This window comes from Patella vulgata, chromosome 2 (assembly GCF_932274485.2).
Source record: "Patella vulgata chromosome 2, xgPatVulg1.2, whole genome shotgun sequence".
NCBI lineage: Eukaryota > Metazoa > Mollusca > Gastropoda > Patellidae > Patella > Patella vulgata.
In genome coordinates this window covers 74,987,372-75,014,794 of record NC_065880.2, presented here as the reverse complement: position 1 = coordinate 75,014,794, position 27,423 = coordinate 74,987,372, and the positions used below count along the sequence as shown (strand labels likewise).

The following is a 27,423-nucleotide window of genomic DNA, read 5'->3' as shown; positions in this document are numbered from 1 at the left end:
TCTGGATGTACAGATCTGGCGAGGACGTTGCCGCACATTTTTCTGCAATACCTCCATCACTTCATGCTGATTTCTCTGAATATTCTAATCCTATTGCCCAATTTTCACCAGAATTAATACTGCCACATCCAAAAGCGCCCGCTAGAAAGATATTGACTAATAACAGTAAAAGAAGATTACAGATACCCCGGTAAAGAACGCCCTTGAAGAGGAACAACAGAAGAAGAAAAGAAGTAAAGTTGCCATAAAGAATAAGAAAACAGGCAGAAAGAAGCTTGAAAAAACATTCACTAGCATTGATGAAGAACAAGACAGCTTCAGCTTCAGCTTAGTATGTTTAGAGGGGTTTTCTAAAAGTAATGGTGGTGAGATATGGGTGCAATGTACTACGCGCAAGAATTGGTCTCATGAAAGTTGTACAGCCCTGTAAAATGGTGGCATCTACATGTGTCACAACTGTGACTCTGACGAAGACTCTGTTCATGCTTACTAAATGTTTAAATAAAGCATTGTCATAGTTATCTAGCTTCATTTACCGGGAAGTCTAATTGCCCCATACAAAAGTGGTCGAATTTACCCCGGGCAAGGGGCAAATTTGCCATGTAACACCATGTGACTTCAAATGATAATACAATCAGTTTTTGACACTAAATTCATTCAATTTTTCATTCCACTAATGAGATAATGGGGATACTATTACGGAACACACATATTAACTATATAACTCACATATTTTTGTCACATGATCAGAGTTTTTAACAAACAGGGCGACTTAGCCCCGGTCTCCCCACCCCACCCCCTATTGGCACTAGCACACTGCTTGACGTATGCCCCTTTTCATTAGCCCGATCGGTGGAGAAAAGTGGTACGTTAAACCCCATTTCATTTCATTTTTACACAATATGAACAACATGTCGTATCTGTGTTACCCGAACACTAACTTATATCTGAGCCCCTCAGTTTGTCTATATTTTCGATATCAATTTCCCGATTTAAGAAACAAATTTACACGAAAAAAAATATAAAGACAAGGAGCTTTGTGCAATATTATTTCTGATTACATAAAAACTTGTTAGATAATAATAACTTGATAAAAGTTATTATCTTGTTAAAAATAACTCTAACACTAAACCCTAGGGGTTAAAAAAATATCAGTTCAAGACTTCAAGTCATTTATTACAACACTGGTATAAAACAGCAGACGGCAAGAAAGGAATTTCTTTTAAGGTTTTTTGATATAGTTTTAAGCCATAAAATGATTTTTTTTATCCATGTATGGCCAAAACGTAAGACAAAGAAATGTTGATCGCAGACCTGCTAATTTACGAGAAATGTTAGGAAATTTCGACTAAATAATGATCAATTGAGACAACAAAGTGTAACATTTAAAAATAACACTAGTGTTATAGTTTTTTTTTTATTATTATTATTTTCCACCAGTGTTAACACTGGTATTAAACTAGTTTAGACACTAGTGTAAACACTAGTGCTAAATCGAGAGGCTCAAGTTAAAGCACTAAAAATAACACCAGTTATACACCACTACAACACAACCATAACACAAGCGTTACCCGGGACTTGAATTGACCCATTGTCGAAAGTCATTAAATATTTGTTGTATTAAGATCTCCAATGATGCAGATTTTCTTACTTCATCATAAAAGGTCTGTTAGTATCAACAATAATTATTAATATTTACGTTGGTGTCAACGTTATGCACCGGTCAGACCTTAGTCCGGACTTAAACCCGATTGAACATCTTTGGGATGAAATTCAGAGGAGACTTTATAACGTCGTACCGAGACAAAACACAGCCGATGGATTGCGCCAAGCTGTTCTGATAGTTTGGTTCCAGGTTCCAATGGTGTTCATCAATCGTCTGGTCCACTCCATGTACAGACGCTGCGCTGCTGTTATTGACACTCGCGGTGGACACACCAGATACTGATGTATAGACTGTGTACAGATTCTAAACCTTCTCGCAATGTCTTGGAATTATGATGAATTAATCACTATGTGTCAACATACTGTTTAAAAAATTGCTTTGATCCATTTAGTAAGTCGTTTTCTAGAATGATTTGATTAAAGTCCTCTCTGATTATGAAATCGTACTGAAGGGGTTTTTTTTGTTTTTGTTTTTGTTGTTTTTTGTTTTTGCTGTTTAGTATATATTTACAAAACTGATGTCTGTTATTACTATGGTAGTGTTACACATTTAGCACAGTCGGTGTAGAACAGTGTTAAACCCCATTTCATTTTATTTTATTTCATGTCGATTCAGCATTTTGGTAATAAATTATACATGTGTTGTTTATTTTACTAAATGTTGATGTTTCTAAATAATCAATCTGGTTAATGCAAATTACGATTAATTCAGCTGTCGCGTAAACATATTTTTATATTCTATTATTGTATTTTTCCAGCTGTCACCTTGTATTTTTAGTTAATCCATGTGTCTAACGCAAATTATGATATTGTATTCTATTTTCTAGCTGTCATCTTGTACATATTAAATTAATTATTGATTCTATTATATTTGTAAATACTAATGATTGCTGGTTGTTTATATTTATTACCGTAATGCTATAATTTACTACTACCTGGTTGGTTGAAGTTTAACGTCTGCTTCCACGACGGTAGTGATGTCGCAGACTAGTATAGATCCTAGAAAACATTGACTGGAAACATATAAATTACCGAGGGAAATTTATTTGGTACCTAAGCACCTTTACATTACTTTATTAGTGTATGCATATTGAATACTGACGGAAAAGGGGGATTTTCGGAACGGGATATTGCCTTGTGGGCGAAGTCCCGAAAAATTGGACAAATTAAATCTGAATATACTTAAAAAAAACAACGTTCATCCGGTATCAAAACGAACAAATGCCAAAAATGCGTCTTTTTGATCGAGATTGATGGCTTCGAGATTACCGGAAGCACAGGTATCCATTCAACGTTAAAATCGATAGAGGGATATACAAAATAAAATTGAAAAGTATCCACAAGGAAATGTATACAGTAGAGTAAGGGCGAGTCGAAAATCAAATAATTTTACTCTGTTCGTGCCGTCAAAATCGATATGGACCCTGTGGCCTGTAAAATAAAATTGATTCAGGACAAACAAAATTAATTTCGCTACGGTCGCTGTCTGCCGTCTATCATATATCAAATAAACCACTAAATCTTTGAAATATTAAAAACCAATCGTATAGTGTTAGCTATGCAATTCATGAGCTTAAGCCCGGTCTGTACGTAACAAGTGGTATTGTACCGTCCCAATCTGATTAAAACACAGATCCTATTTCGTTTTTTAAAGTTCAAAATTTCGTTTTACTTGTCTTTACTGCACTTCTGGATGATGTGAAGGATTAGCCAATGAAACGGTCTGTTACGGCGAGTTGTTTGGTGTGAGGTGCACGGAACTGTGGGTAACTCACTAGAAACATCAACGCTGATTTGTTACTCAAATCTCTGACGTCATAGGGTCAAAAGCCTCTAGTATGACCTCTGACGCGACTTTCCACTACAATCAATCAGATCTTCATGTAATGTAGGCCATCGAAGGTATAAAAAACGAAACGAAATATAGATATGTATTTTAATCAGATTGGTGCCGTCACATTTTTAAAGACGGAAGCCATTTATTTAGATATAAATATACCACATGTTAGTCCCGAAATAGCCTATTTTGAAGAGATTCGGCGATAACCCAATTTTACCCTCTCCCCAAAAGTCAAAGGTCAAATTCCTCAACCAGAATAATGCGGGAATCCCCGGATTAAATTTGACACTCCCATTGTTTTACTGATAAATATTCGTTTCACTCAGATGAAACCAAATAATTACATAACCCCAGTAAATAAATGATAGCGGTATGCTACTCCCATAATGACCATTCAAAATAAAAACAATAATAAAGCCTAAAATACATTTTTATTTTTTAAAATGAGGTTATTATCAAAGCAGGTAAAGAGACAAAGACATTATAAAACTAATTACAAGCTTTTAATTAATTGTTAAATTGAAAGCTTTTTAAATTTGTCATATTATTATAACAAAACCCTCCGACGGGATTTCCCCTTGTCAGTGGTGCAGAACGGAGGGCTTGACAAGGACAGCTGTCTAGTCCCGTGTATACATTGGAATGCACGTAAAAGATCCCTTAGCAGTTCGAATTCGATATAAGAGTAGGGGATAGTGTCGCTGCCCGGGCAAAATTTCCATCATAGCACACTGTATGGCGTATGCCCGTTTTCATTAGCCCAGTATAGGAGCAGAACAGTAGGACGTTAAACCCCATTTCATTTATAACAAAACCCCGAAATTCTGTTGTAACCCTTTCCCATGATGCCCTAAACACGTGCTTAATTTGTTTGATGGTTACTCCTGCCCTGAATCCATTTCAAATCGTCTCTGATGTTCTGGTGTTTAATTTTGCAGCATAGGAATGTTAAGATTTACCAAAAACGGATTATTCCGGTGTATTGCGTTTCTTCTTCTCCTCTTCATATTATATTCAGCTCGGAGGTAAGTTGACCCTATTTATTAGTTCGCTTTTGACTTGAGATATCCGTGTTTTATCTCTGTGCCCTGGTCTTTGTCTTGTTTACTCTTTGTTGTTATTAGATGCAGTGTCAATGATCGATATCTAAATTAAACATAATACTTCTTTTCTGTTATGATATATGATTACAAAAGAATACACACCGTTATGAATATTTATCGGATGCCTAATATTTGTCACCCGGAATTAATTGAATTTCATTCTAGAGTTGCGAATATGTTGCTTGACAAATTATATTTCCGGACACATGTAGGTGTTTTTATACGTCCATATTTAGTGTGGATATAATAAATTATTTTGTTGTCACCCTTATTCCAAGAGTCTATACGTTTATTTTGATAGCTCGAGCCACGTTGGCTCGGTCAATATAGCAATGACGCACTGTGCATAAGATCCAATATTCTATCTTGGTATTGGACGAGAAAGGTTCTCGGGATTATCCAGCCTAGTTTAACCATTGGTCAGGAGTGGAGGGTCTGGCGGGTGAAATTTGATGGCCAAGCCAGTTGACCGACCTTATGATCTGAAGCGCACGCATTAGACCATTCGACCACCAAACTCCACCGAATAACATTACAACTAGTGAATACATTTTATTAAAACCTAAAATATACATTTATTTTCGCAGCCCCCTTTGTCATTGTTCCAGTAGCAATGTTATCCATGCGCATTTAATTAGTCAAATGAAATTTCTTTGGTCAGTTTGAACTTGTTGTATCATCTGCGCACATTTCATTAAATTACGGCAATCTTCCTGCGAACCCGAACTCCCTGATAAAATATTTGGCGGTGACCCAAAGCTAACACAATGAACTGTACTAATCGCTGTTGCCTAAGATGCGTTTTAACACATGGCTATCAGATGAATTTCACCAATAATACATGGCTATATATATAAGATGAATTTGCCCATAGATGCTTTTTAACACATGGCTATGATGAATTTCACCATTTTTTTTTATAGAGTGGATTTTCCTGATTTAAACATGATTACACCCAAACCTATAAAAAGTGGATTAAAACCAGGAAACGTTATTAAAATTAAATCACAAAATATCAGTGAATCGAAACAACCACATATCAATGGAGCTAAGCCAAGGTTGTGTCAAAGAAGCGAATTACTGAATATATGTTCGAAACACCAACACAAGCCACTTGATGCTACTGATAAAAACTGTACAGGTTTCCCGTGTTTATGTTTCACAAACAACCCAGTGCTGTACCCACCATCATTGGGACCAAAACATTCTACAGAACAGTTTCTGGAATCGGAATTAGAATTGATCAATGACTTACCCGTTCGTGACTTTGCCTCTCTACCTGACCCCAAAAACGTTAAGATTCGTGTACTCGATGGCGTGGTTAACATGGGGCATCCTATCAAAATACAAGTTGATCTGTTTGACGGTTATAAAAAACATATTACCCGTGGTGGAGACCATATTGCTGGCTGGATACAGGGTCAAGGCCATTCAATGGATTCCGAAACGACAGATTATAAGAATGGCACTTATGTTTTGACATTCCCAAGCTTTTGGTCAGGAAAAAGTTTGGTATCCATTCAATTAAAACATCTCCGAGAATCTCGCCACTTACAGTATTCATGGAAAAGATCATTCAATGATATTTTTTATCATTTTGGTGTATTTATCTCTGGTAAAATAACACAGTTCACACTGTGTTCTCTTAATCCTGAAATCCCCGGATATAAAAACATGTGCAACTATACATCAGCCAATAATTACTTCCCGTGGTATTGTGGTAAGCCTCCTTCTGATCACCTGTCATGCCAACACATTCGTAAATTTCATGATTTGGATTTTATCAATTTTCCGGCTACAGAAACCGAAGTGAAAATGCTACAGCAAAGGTATGAAAAACAACTTGACCCCCTCAAGGTTAAAATACAGATCTTCATTTCGTTTTATTATTCTTTTGATGATCTTCTAGTCTGATCTTAATGGATAATCCATTCAGGATTTCAACCGCAATAAAACCCAAACGAAATACCAAATACCATTGACGATTAGTCGATTGTTATACTAATCAATTCATATCAGTCTTTAGAATCATAATGATTTCTTAATTTGTAAATAACCAAACTGCCATACCACAACCTTTCGTTCATCTGTTTACCATTCTTGCTGAGATACTTGTCATAGTTTCTAGGCCTTTTTCATTATTGCCGATTTTGGTTCGCATTTCCACAGGATGAGGATACCTTCTCCTAGCGCTTGGGGTAAATTTATAGTTAGTGGGATGTCAATTTACATTTAGTTAGGCTCTCTCGCTATATCGCAGACAGTCAGGACGACAAACATAAAGATGGTCGATTGGTCGTATGTTTCACCATTACAACTGTGTCAGGCACAGTGTATCCCCCAACAAAATATAAACAGAATAATAAGTTAATTTAGTATACTGTTATCTATGGCGGCCCGGGCCCATTGGGACCCCCATCTGGATCCACCACTACATTACCGTTATTCTCGTTTTAGAAAGTTCATCATGTTGAAGAAAAACATCCCCATCCTAATTAAAGGTAATATATAAATATATCTATATAAAGGTGATAATTTGGGTGGAGCTTAACCGTGCAATAAGTAAACATTTACAATGTTCTTGCACACTTTTGCTGGTTTACGCCAGTTTTAGCATAAATCATATAGAGAAGTGAGGTGGGTTTTCTGTGCAATAACAAGGAGCATGTTTAGCAGGTGTCATTGTTACAAGTCATTTACAGCACGCCCCTGTGGTCAAACCTGTTAACTCACGAAAGCCGTGCTATAAACAGAACATGATAATTATACATATATGCTCAATTACGATAACTTCATATAACAGGGATATATTTCAAAGAGGTACGAGGCTTTCAAAATTGGCACAAAAAGCCCATTCGAACTTCCAAGATCACGGGCATTTTCAAGATGGTCGACTTTCGGACGAATATCCTTTTCATTTGGCGATTCAATCTCTCCAAATTTTATTGATCATGGACCCAAACCATACATTTTCAAGTTCACAGAAGGTGATTTTAGGACTTTTGAATAACCTGAAAAATATCTTGTACCAAATTAAAGTCTTACCATAAAAAAGAGGGAGTGCATAATTCTGGATAGGCTATCAGTACGCAAGCTGGTGTGGCTGTTAGGGGTGTAGGAACTCAACAGTAAAAGTTGTGCATATGATTAAGAAATAGACTCCTGGCAGTGATCCTCACAATTGACCGACTAAAAACGAGTTATGTGATACAAAATGTTCCCAAGTTGAAATTGGACGTCATTTTGAAAAATCAAGTGCCTAACGGAATTATTTCTTAACAAATGGCCCTAAAGGGACTCACATGCAAATTTTGCCGGTTATATCAGCATGTGAAAGATTCTTACAGTTACATATAAAAATAGATAACTTGTATAGGGCTATATCTATTAAAGTATATTTATAAATTTGACTTGAATGGATTGTCTTCCTTGTTGAGAAAGAGTAAATATTCCCTTGGTCGCTCCTATCACTGAGAGCGATGACATCGGGCGAGTTAATTAGCTCTCAATATTAACCTAAATTCTAAAGCATTTTTTTTAAATCATTAAAAACAAAAATAAAGGCTTAAAAGGCACCAATTCTGCCTGCACCAGTTTGTACTACGTCCTATTTAATTAACGCACTCGCTATTCCACGCCTTATGATAAGACGTCACGCCACGCGTAGAAATATAATATACTGATTTAAAGGACAATATTAATTGGTGTCACAGTGGTGCGTTGGGCGCTTACAGCAACCCCGGATCTATTGACTTGAGTTGATAGTGATTAAAAATAAAGTATTGAATATTGGTGTGTGTAAATAACCAATACTGTTATTAATTAATCCGTTTAAAATTATTAATAGAGATGTAAGAACAAGTAAGAAATCGTGTATGCTAAGGGGCGTGTGCAGAAATGATCGTAGCAATGATCTCTATGTTAAAATTATATTTGGAACGTGATTAAGTATGTAAGAAATCTTGTAAGACAGGGGCGTGTGCAATAAAATGATCAAGGAGTGGCGTCTGTTCCGGCGTGACTGACGGCAGAGCCTCGGGGTGGGTGAGTGTTTGTGTGGGGGTGGGGTATTATTTCCATTGAGTTTAGTTTTAAAAAGAACCCCGGTACTGCAATAGTGTCGTATAAACTGTTTTCTTTTAGATTCGTCTAGTTCACCTTTAAAGAAAATCACAAAGTGCAGTGATCTATCTCCCAAACAGACATGGAACATGAGTTGGCCTATTGGTTATTTTAAACATGGAGAATGGACTCAAACCAATTGTCGTATCAACCAAAGTAAAAAAGATATCATTAAATTTCTACAAAATACCACCTTCCATTTATTTGGTGATTCAACAACTCGACAGTTTTACAAAGTTATGAAAGACTTTTCAAAGTGCCACCAAACAACTTCAAAATGGACAACAGATAAATGGTATGAAAATTCCATCTGTGTCAACGTGACGTGGAACTTCACTCTATTATGGACACCACATGAGATGCCATTTGCGGCTTTAGAAATAAAAGACGCTCAAAGGTTTGATACCGCCTCTCTAGAGAGAACGTTAAAACTCGCATCAAAACAAAATCAACGCTACATCATACTGATACACTATTACCTTCATTTGAGGCATCCCCTATCCGCCTTTCAACGCGTGATCAAGAGAATAAAATCCATATTAAGCAAATATCCATCTAATATCTTGAATAATGTGAATATATTCATTAAAGGCCCACACCCATTTACAGATGAAGACTGCACAGTGGGACTCACCGATATGATAGGTGGTGATTTTAAAAACATCCTGTTTGATGAACTAAAGGAAGATAGGAACAGAATCTGGTATTTAGATTATTGGAATTTATTGAATTCCGTCCATAGTACATCAAGACATCCAACGATGAAAATTGTGTGGCAAATGTTACGAATGATGTTTGGGTATATTATAGACTAATGGATTGTTGTGTAAAGAGGAGATAAACATACTTAATTTTTATACGGCTACATCGCGTTCGGTGTCGGGCCAGGCCGCCACCATTTGGCTTGTGAACGCGATCGAGGCTGCAGTATTTGACATATTTCCTTAAATTTTTGTGGAAAACAATATTAATATTTTCCGTACCACGACCTTCAGTTCCAGAGTTTTGCCCCTTTTTCTGAAATCCTTGTAAAGGCGATAGATGCTATAACAGTGGTTTCCAACTTTTCATGTATCATGTCCCACCTCAACACCGCAAATTATTTTATTCCTTCCTTTGATTTAAAACCAAACTGAGTTTTGTAAACATAGATAACAAAATTAAATTCTTCAAAAAAGATATTTATTCCTTCCAATAAAATGATATTGATAACTCTCAGTTAACAGGATAAACCCTCCTTGACAAAGCTGTAAACAAATGTCGTAGAGGTAGAGCCAGATGCACAATAATATGTATAAAAGAAAGGAGACATGCGTTTCCGACAGTAATTTGTACCAAAAGTTGCTTTGGTCTAAAAGTAATAATGGAGCACGTCACATCATTTTCAAAATAACGGATTTTATTCAAATTTGGCGTGAAGTACTAATATCAATTGCGAACCTTCCGTTCCAAAGTTCTGTTCAGAAAAATACCAAATTTTGCAAGCCAAATAATGCAGTCGCTCATTCAACAGTACGGGAATGGTGATGTTCACAATGACAACAAAAGTAACGAATAGAAGAAAATAAACACCCTTCGTCGTTCCACCAAAGTTAACATGAGCCGGGTAAAATACTAACCAGTCTTCCAAGTTTTGGAAAGTTTTAAAATTTTATGATTGATTTTAAACACGTATTATGAAATTGTATGATTAGAATATGTATTTTATATACATATATCTGGTTACATAATTGTTTTATCTGAATGTATTGCTTGACACTATTCAAAATATTTTGATAATAAATATTATGTACGGAAGCTCAAATACGAACATTTTTCTGTTTTTTCGATTTCCTATTTGTATGTTTATTTATTTATTTTTTTCTAATTTCCATTTTTATACGCCCACATTAATGTGGACTATATTGCCGTCGCCTCTCGGTGTGTGTGTGTGTGTGTGTGTCTTGAAACTTTACATACACATTCTTGATACCCCAAGGATGACCTTAGTACAAGCCCGACACCCTGGGACAGAGCCACGCCAAATTTGTGTGTGTGCCTTTGTGTTACCTACAGGCCGCAATTCTTACCATGGCAAATCGTTTTGAAACTTAACATACTTAAAGTGGAAGACTGACAATTTTCAACAAGGTTTCCATAAATCTTTAATATATATTGATAAATAATCTCCTCTATAACACAAGCAAAAATGTTTTTGTACGCGAGAAATTAATTTTTATTAAACCGGAAGTGATGTAGTCGGTTCAACACATGAGAATCTGTGTTTTTTAACGTTTAATACATAAATCCGACGCGTACATTCACTCATGCTGAACAGTACGTTGTGGACCAATTCACGCCACACGGCTAATTGTTTACATCACGTGGTTTGTTTGACACCCGACAAATGAGAGATATTCGTCTGCTTGAATGTATTTTATAGAATAAATTTAAATTTAATAGAATATTTTTTTAATTTTATAGAATATTTTTTGACTTTGTAAATTAAATTTTAATTTTGTAAATTAATTTTTAATTTTGTAAATTAATTTTTAATTTTGTAAATTAATTTTTAATTTTTAATTTTGTAAATTAATTTTTAATTTTGTAAATTAATAATTAATTTTGTAAATTAATAATTAATTTTGTAAATTATGTAATATTTAGATAAACAATTGGCTGTTCTTGTTATGGTGGTTCAAAAATAGATAATGCAAAATCAAAATGAATATGTTGAAAATTTCACTCAAATTACTATATTCTGAGCAAAGGTATTTTGACAAGATGTGGCATAGATTGTACTTGTTATTCAAGACTTAGCCTCGGTTCACCATTTTTAAATTAAATCATTAATGGCGACTGTCTTGTTATCCATTTAAACCCTGCCTTCCGATGATCTAGAGGGTTGATTATTATAAACATGTCATGTGAATAAATGTCTAAATAATAGTTTATATAACATAAAGACCAGCAATGGGCAGATTTAACTCCTATGTAATGCATCTTTAAGTAGCATGTATATATATGTACCAGTACACATTAGCAGTTTAATACATGTTTACCGATACAAATATATGTAGGCCTATGTATACTGTGAAGCTGCTGAACCCGTAGTCAAATATGAAATGCTGATATTCAAGTAATACACAGGTTGTATTTCATTTCTCTACAAATTGTACGGAGCCACAGTGGGTAAGATGCTAGTCTGGAGGTTGCATGTTCGATCCTTGCATTGGCCGAGAAAATTCATCAGGATTTTCCGGTGCGGTTTCCCCTTGTCAGTGGTGCAGGCCGGAGAGTCTGACATGGACAGCTGTCTAGTCGTTGGAATGGCATCAAAAACCGAGGTCTCATGTATACATTAGCGTGCACGTTAAAGATCCCTTGGCAGTTGGAATTCGATATAAGAGGAGACCATTGTGCCGCTGCCTGGGCAAACTTTTCCTCATAGCATACTGTATGGTGTATGCCCGTCTTCACTGGATGAACATTCTCGGCCAATGTTCGATCCCTGCATTGGCCGAGAAAGTTCATCCAGATTTTCCGACGTGGTTTCCCCTTGTCAGTGATGCAGGATGGAGGGCCTGACAAGGACAGCTGTCTAGTCGTTCGGATGGAACGACAAACCGAGGTCCCGTGTACACATTGGAATGCACGTAAAAGATCACTTGGCAGTTGGAATTCGATATAAGAGTAGGCCGTAGCGCCACTGCTCGGGCAAAATTTCCTCATACACACTGTATGGCGTATGCCCGTCTTCATTAGCCCAGGTTAGGAGCAGAACAGTAGGACGGTAAACCCCATTTCATTTCATTTCATTTATGTCTTCATTAGCCCAGTCGGAGCAGAACAGAAGGAGGTTAAACCCCATTTCATTTCTACGAATTGTGACAAGTGTCATGTCAGTTTCGATGCATTGCCTACTTGATCTCCTAAAATTGGTTGGTGTTGGTCTCCTGCTTGTACATTCTGAAATATAAATTAAATAAAATTGAAACATGTTAGTCCCAGGTAGGGTCGACTGAAGAAACACGAGACTACAAAAATAAGGGAGACAACTCGCAATCAGTTACGATTCATACTGGATAACCCCGGCACTATGGCAACGCTCGGAACGTGGAAAAAAAAAAAAAATTTTAGAAAATAAAACAAAAAATTTTTTTTAGAAAATATTTTTTTTTTTTTTCATGAAACATAAAAAAAAATTGTTCATGAAATAAAAAAAAATATAATAACGATAAAAGAATAAAATTAAATGAAAAAAAATTTAAATGACAAGAAAAAAAAAAAAAATAATAATAATTTTACAACAGTAATTAAAAAAAAAAAAAAAAATAACATAAATTTAAATTGTTCTTTTAAATGAATAAAAAAAAATAATTAAAAAAAAAATAAATAAAAATATTAAAATTTCATGAAAATAATGTGTATGTGCTATGGCAACCATAGTCCACCATACTTATGATTTTATATTTTGTATTTGAATTTATATTTTGTATTTGAATTTCCATTTTGTAAACTAATTTACAATTTTGTTTTTTGAAAAACAATTTCTATTTTTTTCGAGCAGGCCGATTCTGTGACCTTCATCATGTCATGTAGCTCGCCTGTACGACGTTTCCGCTCTCCGCCTGACATTGTGGAACGGTCGTAGGTTTACTGATCAGGAAAACTTGTCACTTAACCAGAAATACTTCTTTAAAAGGCGTCGTTATGAGATTTGGCCTTGCATAATCAAAGACATAGTTAAAGACAACGCGTTTGAAAGATGTACCTCCGAGGCCAAATGGGCGTATAAAAATAGCCGAGGTATGCCGAATTACAAGCGTCTGTTATCAACAAAATGGCGACATGGAATTGAAATGAAATGAAATGGGGGTTAACATCCTAATGTTCTGCTTCAACTGGGCTAATAATCGGGCAAATGAAGACGGGCATACGCCATATACAGTGTACTATGAGGGGAATTTTGCCCACTCTTATATCGAATTCCAACTGCCATGGGTCATTTTATTTGTATGCCAATGTGTACGCGGGACCTTGGTTTTTCGTCCCATCCGAACGACTAGACATTTGCCCTTGCCAGCCCTTCCGTCCTGCACCACTGACAAGATGAAACTACGCCTGAAAATCGCGAACTCGCGACCTCCAGGATAACGAGCCAGCGTCTTATTCCCATGGCGACAGGGCATTCCGGTAGTAGAAATACTAGGCCTATTACTGGGAAGTTGTAAGTGAACCGGGGTGGTCTTTTGGTTCAGAATAAAAATTTACAAATTAAAAATAATCTACACAAATAGAAATTATTTTACGAAATTAGAAATTATTTTACAAAATTAGAAATTATTTTACAAAATTAGAAATTATTTTACAAAATTAGAAATTATTTTACAAAATTAGAAATTATTTTACGAAATTAGAAATTATTTTACGAAATAAGAAGATATTTTACGAAATAAGAAATTATTTTACAAAATTATTAATTTTTTTTAAATTAAATAATTGAATATCATTTTACAAAAAACTAAATAATTAATCTACAAAATTAAATAATTAATCTACAATTTAATTTAATATTATTTTACAAAATTTAATATTATTTTGATATTATTTTACAAAATTTAATATTATTTTACAAAATTTAATATTATTTTACAAAATTTAATATTATTTTACAAAATTAAAAATATAAATAGGAAATAAAAAAAAAACCTACAAAATTAAACATTATTCTACAAAATCGAAAATTAAAAAAAGAAATCAGAAAATATTTTAGGACATAATTAAAATTAAAATAGGAAATAATAAAACAAAAAAAATAGGTCGTATTTTTGAGCTTCCGTAGTTATGACGTTTAAAATAAAATATGTTAAAATGTGTGATAAGAGTATATATTTAGATATTTTATGAATGTTATGAATTGTTTAAAACATATAGCATATGAAAGTTTAAGATAGGAATTGGGATAATTTTTTTGTTTTATGTTGATCTAACCAAGGTGACTGTTCACTCCTGAAGTGATCATAGATACGGAGCACGAGAATAATCCGGGGTATGTTCTATAAGGCGATATAAATAGCCATCGCTCGTGAATTTTCTACACATCTATCAACTATGAGTAGGGTTTGGACAATATTAAAAACAAAAATCTATTGTTAACGATTCTGAATAATAGTAATATTTAGCTTTTTGACTATTACAGCATCTTTAGAAAATTAATTTGCTTTATTATTAACCATGCCGCCAGGAGCGGCATCGTTTGGTTTGGTACAATTAATATCTCCGAATCTCTGTCGTTATGCAAGAATAGAATACTAGTAGAATTTTTCCTCTTCTTTTACAAGGTTCTTAAAACAATTGTTGAGTAGCCAAGATTTATTGATCTAGCTTTCTGTAATGTTTCTTAGAAAAAAGATTTGATTATCCCGACATGTCATCAGCCGGTAGACTGGTTTAGCGAGACTAATCTCAAACCAAGGGCACTAAAGATACTCGGATGTAATGGCCGCTTTTCGTTTACCTTTTCGGTCTTTTTTTTTTAAAAAAAATTGTTTTATTGATATTTAAATGGTTATAATTTGTTAAATACAACCCGACTGTCTCTTTAGTGACTTTAAATGTGAGAAACGAAGTTATGGCTTGTAAATATATATATATATGTCAGAATGAAGTAAAGTGGAGAATTTTTTATCTGGACGGATTTTTTAATTTTATTTATGCATTTATCTACCGTAAACAAAGAAGTACTTGTACTTTATTTACTTTATATATATATATATATATATATATATATATATATATATATATATTGTGGTACAAATGTCGAAATATTGCAGATATTTATTTGTATATAATCTGTAAATATTCTACTAATTTGGGAAACTTTAATAAAATAATAATAATTATTGTTATTATTTAATCTCAGGGTGATTAGACAATCAAAATAACACATCTGTGAGAACATTATCTGAGGTATAAAGGGTCAGAAATGGGGCTTGACGTCCATCTAACACAAGCTTGGACATTTCGTATCTAACATGGTACAATTTTATTCAGTAATTCGCTAGCGCATTGGGGTCATTAACAGTGGTAGGGTCCGATGTAAACTTACAAGTTTAGACAGACGGCCATACAACACATATCACTTTAGTCAATTACAGACCTTTGTTATCTAAAGCGCAGGCGTTAGACCATTCGGCAACTCGCCAATCAGCAAGAACACCCCCACTCCGCCCAATTTGGTAATAAATGAAATGTAATGGGGTTTAACGTCCTACTCTTCTGCTCCGACTCGGCCACCGAAGACCGACATACACCATACAATATGCTATGAGGGACATTTTGCCCGGACAGCGGCGCTACGGACTACTCTTTTGTGGAATCCCAGCTGCCAAGGGATCTTTTACGTACACGCCTATGTGTACGCGGGATCGCGGTTTTTCGTCCCATCCGAACGACTATACTGCGAGGAGTATGACAAATAGAGGCATTCGAGATCAATGCAAATAATCCGCAATAATAAACACACCACAGTTGGGATAGACAGCTGTCGAGGATAGGTGCTTGTAAGACTGTTTTCGATTTTTATTACTACGAATTCTAGTATATCGGCATTTAATTCTAGTTTGATTGTGAACTCCAAAGCCGAATTGGTCAGTGTTTTAGGATATCTGTGTATCTTCTACAATTCTGTGTTTTGAGATGCCATGTTTTGTCATAATTGGTCAAAGGGTGAGTTGGGGGCGGGGGGGCTATAAAACAAGAATAAAAGAGAGTGTATACCAATATCTCGGTATAATTATGAGTTGGCTATGTGGACAGTTTGGATTCTGGCGGATAAATAATCAGACAAAAGAGCACAGACACACAAAAGTAAAAAGAGAAGAGTACCCGATCCAATCGATTCACCACTTCCCAGGTAATATAAATAGTTCTTGAGTTATTGAGCTGGAAATGTTAGTAAATAAATAATACATACTATACCATATTAAAAATGACACGACACATGCTTTGGAATGCAAGTATACATGACATAACTAACGGTTGTATGAAAAAACACACAGAAAATGTTCCGTTTTATTTACCTATTACTGTGAATAACTTAAACCTGAATTACGACATGGGTTTGTTGTCCCATGCGCATCTGTGTCCAATCAAATAATTCCAGCAGGTCGTCAAATCCTTGACCAGTAAGGAGGTAGTACAACCACAATTAAACTTTGACCAGGCAAGAACCGCAATCCCAAATCTGTCTCGTAATTTAACACCCAAGAGCTCAAGGACGCGCTCTTTCAGTCTTGTCCCGTAATGTAATTTCCCGGAGCTCAAGGATATTATATTCCTTCAGTCTTGTCACAAAAGGCCCCAAAACCACACCATATCCGCACTCTGAAATCTACATAAAAGAAACTATTGGACGTTGTGTTCCAGTCGTACTCGCCTTCCTGGACATTTACTTTAAGACTAACTTTTGTTATGTCTTATTTGGTTAATTTAAGATTAGAGTTGCACAGTGGATTTACACAAGTTCTCAAAGTTAAAGGGGGATAACTCCATATATCAATCTTACCTCGTCGTTTACCAATCATCTCGCTTACAAATAAAGACGGTAGATCAGAAAACAAATCTCCATTTTTCACCAAGGCTTCTTTTATTTTAACATAACCATTTAAAACTATGACTAATCTGGGCCCAAAATACATACTAAATATATCACCATATTTCTTTCTCATTCTTCTCAAGATGATGTTAAAGCTGAACTCCGATTACAAAACTACAGATATAATTCCAACTGCCAGGGGATATTTTACGTGGAAACCAATGTGTACACGAAACCTCGGATTTTCATACCACCCGAACGACTAGACAGCTGCCCTTGTCAGGCTCTTCGTCCTGCAACACTGACAAGGGGAAACCACGCCGGAAAATACCGATGAGCTTTCTCAGCCAGCACCGGGATCGAACCAGCGACCTCCAGACTAACGAGCCAGTGTCTAACTCACTTAGCCACCATGCCACAGACCTGAAAATGAGACTGTGGGTGTGATGGCCCATAAAACAGTAAGTCTTCTCGCGTATTTTGGATTTACGTCGTTTTTCATGAATTGGTAAGCAAGGCAGTCACTGGGGTTTGGTATTCCGGATATACTCTGAAAAACACCGCCGACAATTTATTAAAAAATATCTTGCGCACGGACCTTGCTCAGAGGCCGAATAGTCCATCCATATCAATATATAGATATGGTTGCTTGCATAATAAAAATATTTCACCCAACACTCCCCTGTTTTTCTTCTACTGTCACTTCCACAACCCACAAGTGGATATTTAAGCCTTGCAACGGGAATCCGTTGGTTTACCGACACAACACAATCATTCGGGAGATATTTAGCTAACTACTTGTCACGTGATCGGGTGTAGCTCGAGTCTGTACAGAAAGCTGGGCTTTTATTTACAACTGTGTGGATAAAGTCGGACAATCGGTAAAGTCGAATCATGGCTGGGATAATAACAAAACTACAAAGCTCTATAGGAGACTATACATTAGAAGATTTCAAACAGTTCTGTAAGGATAATGTTAACGTGAGGAGTGGTTTAGTATTTGGTGTTTGTATTGGAATATGGTGGCTGATGAGAAAACCCCGAGGGATCCCCCCGGGTCCAAAGTTCACGTTACCTTTAATAGGAGATCTGTTGTTTCTCGGCAAAGGTGACATTAACGTCATCTTGAGAAGAATGAGAAAGAAATATGGTGATATATTTAGTATGTATTTTGGGCCCAGATTAGTCATAGTTTTAAATGGTTATGATAAAATAAAAGAAGCCTTGGTGAAAAATGGAGATTTGTTTTCTGATCGACCGACTTTATTTGTAAGCGAGATGATTGGTAAGCGACGAGGTAAGATTGATATATGGAGTTATCACCCTTTAACTTTGAGAAGCGGCGTAAAGCCGCTGTGCAACTCTAATCTTAAATGAACCCCCCAAAAAACATAACAATGGTTGTCTTAAAGGGGAAGACCAACCATTTTCAACAAGGTTTCCATAAATCTTAAATATATATTCATATATAATACCCTCTGTAAAACAAGCGAAAATGTTTTTGTAACCGAGAAATTAATTTTTATTAAAACGATCGTGACGTAGTAAGTCGTAGTTGGGTCAACACGCTCACTGGTCTGTATATGTAAGCATACAGATTTGGCATAAGTTTACTGTTGTATTTTGTTCACCCGTCGTCCTTTGGCCACAAATCTGATCAAATGGGCTGTTTATTGTGATATTATAAGCACGAATTTATGGGGTTTTTTTTAACGTTTAGTACACAAAGCTGTCACGTAAATTCACGTATACTGGACAATACGCTGTGGCCCAATTCACGCCACATGGTTAATTGTTTACATCACGTGGTTTGTTTGACAACTTGCAAGTGGCATGTATTTCGTCTGCTTCGATGTTTTTGTGCTTACTGACAGTGTTTTTCAACATAAACAGACCAAACGTGAGACATATAATATAGTGCATTTTGGCACATAATGTAGACGTGAACGACTTTCCCGATTTTTTTCTTCCATTTCCTCTAGAGAATGGATGGACTCGACACTATACGGCATTACGTAGACCCAGAGAAGCGATATCTTTTTACACTTATATTCCGATACGCTCTGACGTTGACATACTTTGGAAATTTATATAATTATTTGTATATATATGTGCCACAAGTCCGTAGAAATAAATACACTGTTTTAGCAGACTCAGCACGCACAAAAACATTCAAGCAGACGAAATATCGCTCACTTGCCGGGTGTCAATTAACCACGCGATGTAAATAATTAGCCGTGTGGCGTGAATTGGTCCACAACGTATTGTTCAGTATGAGTGACTGTACGCGTTGGATTTGTGTATTAAAGGTTTTAAAAAAAAAATACCCATAATTCCATATTTATAATATCCAAATAATCAGTCCCTATGATCTGTTTCTTATCCAAACGACGACGCCTGAACAAAATACAGCAGCAAATTTATACCACATCTGTATGCTTACTATAGAGACCGGTGAGCGTGTTGAACCAACTACATCACTTTCGGTTTTAAAACCTTTCTTTTTTGCCTTACAGAGGGGATTATTTATCAATATATATTTGAGATTTATGGAAACATTGTTAAAAATCGTTGGTAAATGTGTATTAAATGCCGATCGGTTATACACACCTGTTCAGTCATCATTCACGTGTGTCCGGGAAGGCGAGTACGGTACTTAAGAACGAGCTGGTTTCTTTTATGTAGATTTCAGAGTGGGGATGCGGTGATGTTTTGGGCCCTTGGGGCGGGGGGGGGGGGCAGCGCCTTGAGAGTTTCACTAGTTGAACTTACTAGTATTTCCAATACATATTTATCTCGCAATACTTATTGTTCAATTGTCAACAATATATCGAAATAATATGAATGGGGAATGCTGTCGCTTTTTTAAACAGGAACTGGTTCTATACACTTGGTTATCCTTGTTGAGTACGATCGGAATTCGGAATGAACCTTGGTTTGCCTCGGATTCCACATCATACCGATTTTTTTTAAAAGACGTCATAATTGCAAGGTGGCTGCGATGATGTTCCTGGCTATATTGCCGATAAATTAAACAACTGGTTCATAGTTCTGTCATACTTTTTTTTAATTTACATGTATTCATTTTCACATTCTGTTTTAAGGAATAGTGTCATCATCTGGTCAACTGTGGAAAGATCAAAGAAAATTTGCTCTAGAAACTTTAAGAGAATTTGGTTTTGGAAGAACGATACTTGAAGACAAAATTCATGAAGAAATTGAAGTTTTCATTGAAGTTATTAGAAAACATAATGGCAGACAGTTCGATATGTTCCGATCAACCCAGTCCGCCATCTCGAATATCATTTCCTCGTTAGTTTATGGACAAAGATTTGAATACGACGATCCGTTATTTAACGAATTTCTGGAAAGAGTGGAAGAAAATTTTAACAATCTAGGAAATACCGGGCTTATAAACTTTTTGCCCGTTATTAGATTTTTACCCGGAGACTTTTTTAAGTTCAAAAGAACACTTGCTAATGTTGCTTTTGCCGAGGATGACATAATTCGACCATCAATAGCTGAACACAAGAGGAACTTTGATCCTCACCATACTGATGATTATATTGGCAGCTATATAAAAGCGATGAAACGGGCCGAGGAAACTGGAGAGCAGTCGAACCTGGACGGTAAGTTGAGAATTAAACTGGACAGTTGGTAAGTTAAGACTAGAACTGTGAGGCTTGCCATGAATATCTCTACTATTCTTGTGATATTGAGAACTCCGGTTTCGTGACAAGACTGAAAGAATGTATTCTTGAGCTCCGGGATGTTACATTATGGGACAAGATTGAAAGAGCACGTCCTTGAGCTCTTGGGTGTTAAATTACGAGACGGATTGGGGATTGCGGTTCTTGCCTGGTCAAAGTTTAATTGTGGTTGTACTCTATTGACACCTCCTTACTGGTCAAGGATTTGACGACCTGCTGGAATTATTTGATTGGTCACAGTTACGCATGGGACAAAACACCCATGTCGTAAAATTCTATTCATCCCAAAATCCCAATTTGGTTTTAAATGATATGAAATGAAATTGGGTTTAACGTCCTATTTTCCTGAACCAATCGGACTAATGAGGACGAACATACGTCATAGAGTAAACTGTGGGGGTACTTGTTCTCGGGCAGCATCGCTTTGGCTAGAAATGGTTCCACTACCGATGTCTTCCATCTTGCTCCAGCCACAGTAGTGGACCGTCCTAAGGTCTTCCTTTGAGTAAGTTTTGTAACATAATTACTTATTTCCATGCAAACTGTGAAGATATATGTTGACAATTTTGCAATTGAACCTAATTTCACATTCTCAAAGCCTCGAATAGTGTATCAATTGCAGCCGTAGATAAGAATTATCACGGCTAAAAATTGTAGCTACGCTACGGCCTATTCGTTAGTTCAAATTGTTCTACGTACATGCCAACGTGTTGACAGGAAGGAACTCGTCTTTTTGTCTCATCCGAACGACTAGGCACTGTTCCATGTCAGACCAGTACCTTAACCACCGACCCACATTTGGTTTTAAAGTGTCCTCTCTTTTTGATTAAACTCAGTATAGATGCCGTTAAAGGTCACACCTCCAGATGCCCAAATTTCAACGAAAATAAAATGTATAAGTTGAACCTTCTATTTTCAGAGAATAATTTAATCAAATCAATCGGAGATCTGTTTGTAGCTGGCACAGAAACAACATCAACAACTATTCTATGGACGATTCTCTACCTGCTTCATAATCCAAACATACAAGCAAGGTGTTACAAAGAGATTCAAGATGTCGTTGGTTCAGGTCGCCTACCTTCTATGAAAGATAAACCTTCTATGCCATATAATGAAGCGGTGTTATTAGAGGTTTTAAGAAAAGCCAACATCGCCGTAAATGGCGTTCCCCACACTGTTAGTGAAGACACGATTTTTCACGGTTACGTCATACCTAAAGATGCCATCATTCTACCAAACCTAGATTCCGTTCTGTCAGATGATAAAATTTGGGGTGATGCTGGCGTGTTTCGTCCCGAACGATTTATAGATTCATTGGGAAAGGTCAAGAAACAAGAAGAGTTTATTCCCTTCTCTATAGGTAAAGTCTTATCTCCCTCTTCATTCCGCAATTGTTGTTCGAATTGATACATTTTTTACTTTTCAGAGCATGACATTGAAGATACGAAATGGACGTTCGTTGTTACCATATTTGTATTGTCAAAAAACGTATGCCTCGAGGGAAAATCCCCTTTAATGTAGATTTGACCTATCATAATCTATTTTTCAGGAAGAAGAGTATGTCTTGGAGAATCCTTGGCTAAAATGGAATTATTTTTATTTATGACAACCTTGATACAAAGATTTGAATTTAAACCAGTAGAACCTGATAATTTACCAACATTAAAGGGTGTTTTTGGAATCACGCATGCTCCAACCAAATACGACGTTAGAGCTGTACCTAGATGTTAAAACTCTAATCTTAAAATAAATCGAGACAATTTCATTCATCTTATATTTCATGATATGTACTATTCAAAAAAGGTAGGGGATATTGACATGCAAATACCTACGCAGGTTGTGATATGATAAATAGTCATGGACAGTTGACATGCTTTGAGAGTATGTTCACAGATGAAGAACTTATCGCCACAACAGAACCACTGAGCTGCACATGCGACACGCAATAGCGCCATGCACGTGGGAGGGGTTCATTGTCAAATTTGACACTTCAAGGAAGGGTTGATGAAAACTGCCGCGGGCTGGTTTATGTATCCATGTTAGCATTCCTATCGGCTCTTGTATAAGATTTACTTCTTAGCGTATCTTTGCTTTAGTGTGTTACGTTTAATTTGATCGGGACACGTGTTCGTCGACGTCAACCGACAACACTGCAAGAATTGGCCGTGTCACTGCAAGGGGAATGGGCCAGATTGCCCCAAATCGTGATTGGACGGTTGATTAGGAGCATGCCTCGACGAATTGCTGAATGTCTAAGGATTGGTGGAGCAATTACTCATTATTAAGACAAAGATCAAAACCGTCTATTGTCACTTTTGACGGTGTGTCTCTTTGCGAGTGAAATGGGGCCTTCAGATAAGCCGCCCATATGAACTGTTTATATTCATGTGTACGCGACTGGCCTGTTATTAACATACACTGGTTACCTCTAATAAAAACAGCAGTGCATTTCCGCAGTTTTGTATTGTTTCTGAATATCCCCTACTTTTTTTTGAAAAGTATGTATAATTTCCGCTTCGAGATTAGAGATAAGTCTGCATTAGCTGAATGTGTATTGCTATTACATGAATAATGCTTCTTTAATTATAGAGATAAGTACAATATTAATTTAAACTTGTTTACAATAACTCTTGATAATTCTTGTAGATTAGATATGTCTAGTATTATTAAGAACATGTATTTCTAATAATTGAATGTCTATGTTAAAAGAAATTTGTGTATGTTAGGGATAAGTCTAGTGTTAACAAGAATGTGTATTTATGTTAAAGGACCATATTGGTGCCAGTCATTATCACATATGTTATAGAGCTGGTTAAACACATTCCAAATATAATTTTAACACAGAGATCATTGCTACGATAGCTGAGTAATACAGGTTTCCTGAATCGGAAGTGACGAACGCCAAAGGAAAACACGAGTAATCCCTCTATATAACTGACTGATGTGACGAGTGATAACAGATACACGGCCGAATTTCTGCTCACTAATAATTCCTTCCAAGACCAAAAGTTGCTATATGGGACTGTAAGAGGATACCTGACAATTCAATAAAGTAATTGAATGTCATATAAGAGAACACGATCAAAATAGAAATAGTCCGTACATTCCCTTGTTTATATTCATTTTACACCTTATAAAACATGGTATGCACGGATTTTTTCTGTTTTTCTTTCGTAGCAATGATCTCTGTGTTTCTTTCGTAGCAATGATCTCTGTGTTCTTTTACATGCACAGCAACGCCATGGCGTACATCCTGCACCACGCTGAAAAAATCACAAAAAAAGAGCCCACGACTTTCCGTTTAGCGGGCCTAGTCCTGTCCTTACTGACGGGCCCCATAGATTTAATACACAAGGCAGCCAAATAACTCAAATAAAATACGGCGATACATGCTCACGCCATCGATTGTTCCAAAATAATAAGTTTTATATGCAACTCAAGTATGTATCCGTCTAACAATATCGCATTTGATATTTGTTTATGTTCCAACTTAATCAACCAAATAAGACGCAGACTTCTACTTCATCAGGGGGGAGGGGGATGGATGGCCGAATGGTTGGCACGCGCGCGCTGTATCATAAGGCCTGTCATTGAGTCAGCTGGCGTGGTTTCAAATCCCCGGTTGTACGTGACAAGGAGTAGAGCCTCCTGTTCAACCTCGTGGGTTTTCTCCGGGTCCACCGATTTCCTCCCACTGCTAATGAACCCTACGCGCAAGCGAATTATTGAAATAAAATTAAACCATATGTTAGTTCCGAAATGACCTAGTTTGTATCGAGTGGACGTTAAATCCCATTTCTCTTTCTCTTTCTTTCTCTCTACTTCATCAGATTCCTGTCCATCACTGTATGTTTATAAAAAAAAACATGTACTTTTTAAACACGTGGTTGTGTTAAAACACAATATGAATTGAGCTGAATAGCACGAACACATCTTTGTTTAAAAATAGTGAATAATTTCATTATGTAAACAGTTTCAAAGTGTCTTGTTATGATTGCATCTATCTCAAAGACTCACATTTGGGCTGTTATTAGTTTTTCGCCTCCCTAAGCAAACAAACCTTTTCATCATAATATTGACATTCAAAGCCATGTTTGCAGCATGCAGAAAATAAATGAATCAAACAAACTATATGTCATTTGGTAAAAAGAAAAATATATATGTATAGTTTGTAGATACTTGAGTGGGGGACTGGGGCGGGATGGGGTATATCTTATTCTAAAAACGAAATGAAATGGAGTTTAAGTCCTACTGTTCTGCTCTGAACTGGGCTAATGAAGACGGGCATACGCCATACAGCCACTACGGCCTAGTCTTATATCGAATTCCAACTGCCAAGGGATCTTTTACATGCACGCCAACGGGACCTTGGTTTTTCGTCCCATCCGAACGACTAGACAACTGTCCTTGTCAGACCCTCCGTCATGCGTCACTGACAAGGGGGAACCACGCCGAAAAATCTGGATGACCTTTATCGGCCAATGCAGGGATCGTACACCCGACCTCCAGGCTATCGAGCCAGCGTCTTGCCCACTTAACCACCGTGACCCCCTATTCTGAAAACGCTTCCGTATAATGAAGCTATGCCGCAGATAACGATATTTTATTTCCATTTCATGTCTTTTTCACATGATATGTCGATACTGTGTGCGTAAAATGTTTCATGTGGGCCAAAACTTATTTATAAATCTGGTATTCTTTATTGCCCCCCCCCCCCCCGCCTTTTGAAGAAAGCAGCTGACTATTAAAATGGGTCAGTCCGTCTGTCCGTCACGCTTTTTGGCACACAGTAACTCTCCTTCTAATTGAGGTAGAATGTTTATTCGGCGAATGCCTTGATGAAGTTTGAAGATGGACATTTTCTGCTTAGGCTATGCAGAGATAAGCAATTTTATTGGTTGATGCTTTGGAAGACGATAACTTTGGTTCTAATTAAGTGAGAGTGATCAAACAGAGTGTATAGTTTCATTACATCAATACCTTGACTAAGTTCGATAATGAGCATGTTCTGTTTAGGGTAAGCAGAGCGATAAGCAATTTGATTGGTCAAGACTTTGCTTCTAATTGAGTGAGAGTGTTGAAATTTTGTGTATAGTTTCATTACATCAATACATCGACTAACTTCGGTATGGACATTTTCTGCTTAGGCTAAGCAGATACTTCAATTTTGTGGTTGAGACTTTGAAAATAACGCTCCTTCTAATTCAGGTAGAATGTTCAAACTTGGTGAAGGTGTCTATTGGGTGACTGATTTCAATCGTGAACATTTTATGATTATATTAAGAAACCAGAAGACTCGGAGAAAACCAACGAGGTTGGACAGGCGACACTACACGAAGCAACGCCACTTGACTCAATGACATACTTTATAATGCAACACGCACGCCTTAACTATCCCCCCCCCCTCTCTCTATCGATAGCGCGTACCCCGTCAATGGCATGCACCCCACCGCCCCCTTACGAAAATACTGCATACTGTGCATAGCAAACGTGAAAATATTGTTAACGTATTAGTCATTATTTGCATGAGCAACCACGTAAAACAGCACAACCAACAAAAGTGCATCTAACATTGGATATTATGCGTATCATGTACACCATGAGTGTAATGCACGTGTGTATTATACGTCATTTGTCTATAGATATCAGCTTAAAGATGCATTATGTGAAAGCTAATTCTCCTATTGTCGGCCCTTTATTCTGACCTCAAATGTTATATAAGTTATTATTTAGACATGTATTCACATGGAAAGCCCATGACTTGGATACTAAGTGGATTAAAAAGGATCTGCCATATATCTTCGTTAAATTCATAATTTTGCTCAGAATAAAGTAATTTGATATATCCAATATATGCATTTTTCGTTAGCTATTTTTAAACTTTATAGTCAGAATTGTCACCTCTATCTAAATCTTACATAATGCGTCTCTAACCTTGCAATGTGCTATGGCTGAATAACTGTGAACGTATTGTACGACGCCTGAAGCGGATCGTTTTGTGTGAATCGTTTTCACCGCATCACAGGACGTATATCCATGGACTTCTTAAATAAACACAAACTGGCATTGCTCAAGTGGCCAGTCCCCATTGTTATATCTCACCCGTCCAGCGTCTGTGGGGAATTATTGGGCTTCATAACTCCTAGAGTGCATTAACTGCATATTCTCCGTCAACTGGAAACAGTAATGCAACGAGGGTGGATAAGAATGACACAGGCCGCCATTCAGCGACTTATCTACTGTACTTTGTATGGCTGCTAGAGGTGGGCTATTTTACGTTCTGGAAGGTATTCTATCTTCTTGAACTGTCCCAAGGAAACGGATTTAATGTCCAAACAACTATGGCCGGTACAGGAAAGTCAGTATGAAATCCTACAGATAAAATCATTTCATGTTCAATTTGTC

General features: G+C 36.5%; 1 protein-coding gene across 1 annotated transcript; it reads left to right on the top strand.

The window, feature by feature from the left end:
- Positions 1-18,098: 18,098 nt before the first annotated feature.
- LOC126811413 (cytochrome P450 2B19) lies at positions 18,099-25,147 on the top strand. The gene is made up of 4 exons (XM_056098856.1): positions 18,099-18,605; positions 20,413-20,937; positions 21,938-22,378; positions 22,568-25,147. The coding sequence occupies exons 1-4, from the start codon at positions 18,203-18,205 to the stop codon at positions 22,747-22,749; spliced, it is 1,551 nt and encodes a 516-aa protein (XP_055954831.1). The 5' UTR covers positions 18,099-18,202; the 3' UTR covers positions 22,750-25,147.
- Positions 25,148-27,423: the final 2,276 nt, after the last annotated feature.

Excerpts from the sequence above, each read along its gene's own strand:
- LOC126811413 (XM_056098856.1), top strand. The coding sequence starts at position 18,203 with ATGGCTGGGATAATAACAAAACTACAAAGCTCTATAGGAGACTATACA. Across the intron at positions 18,606-20,412 it reads GATGATTGGTAAGCGACGAG|GAATAGTGTCATCATCTGGT; the intron begins GTAAGATTGATA and ends TTCTGTTTTAAG. Across the intron at positions 22,379-22,567 it reads GTTTATTCCCTTCTCTATAG|GAAGAAGAGTATGTCTTGGA; the intron begins GTAAAGTCTTAT and ends TCTATTTTTCAG.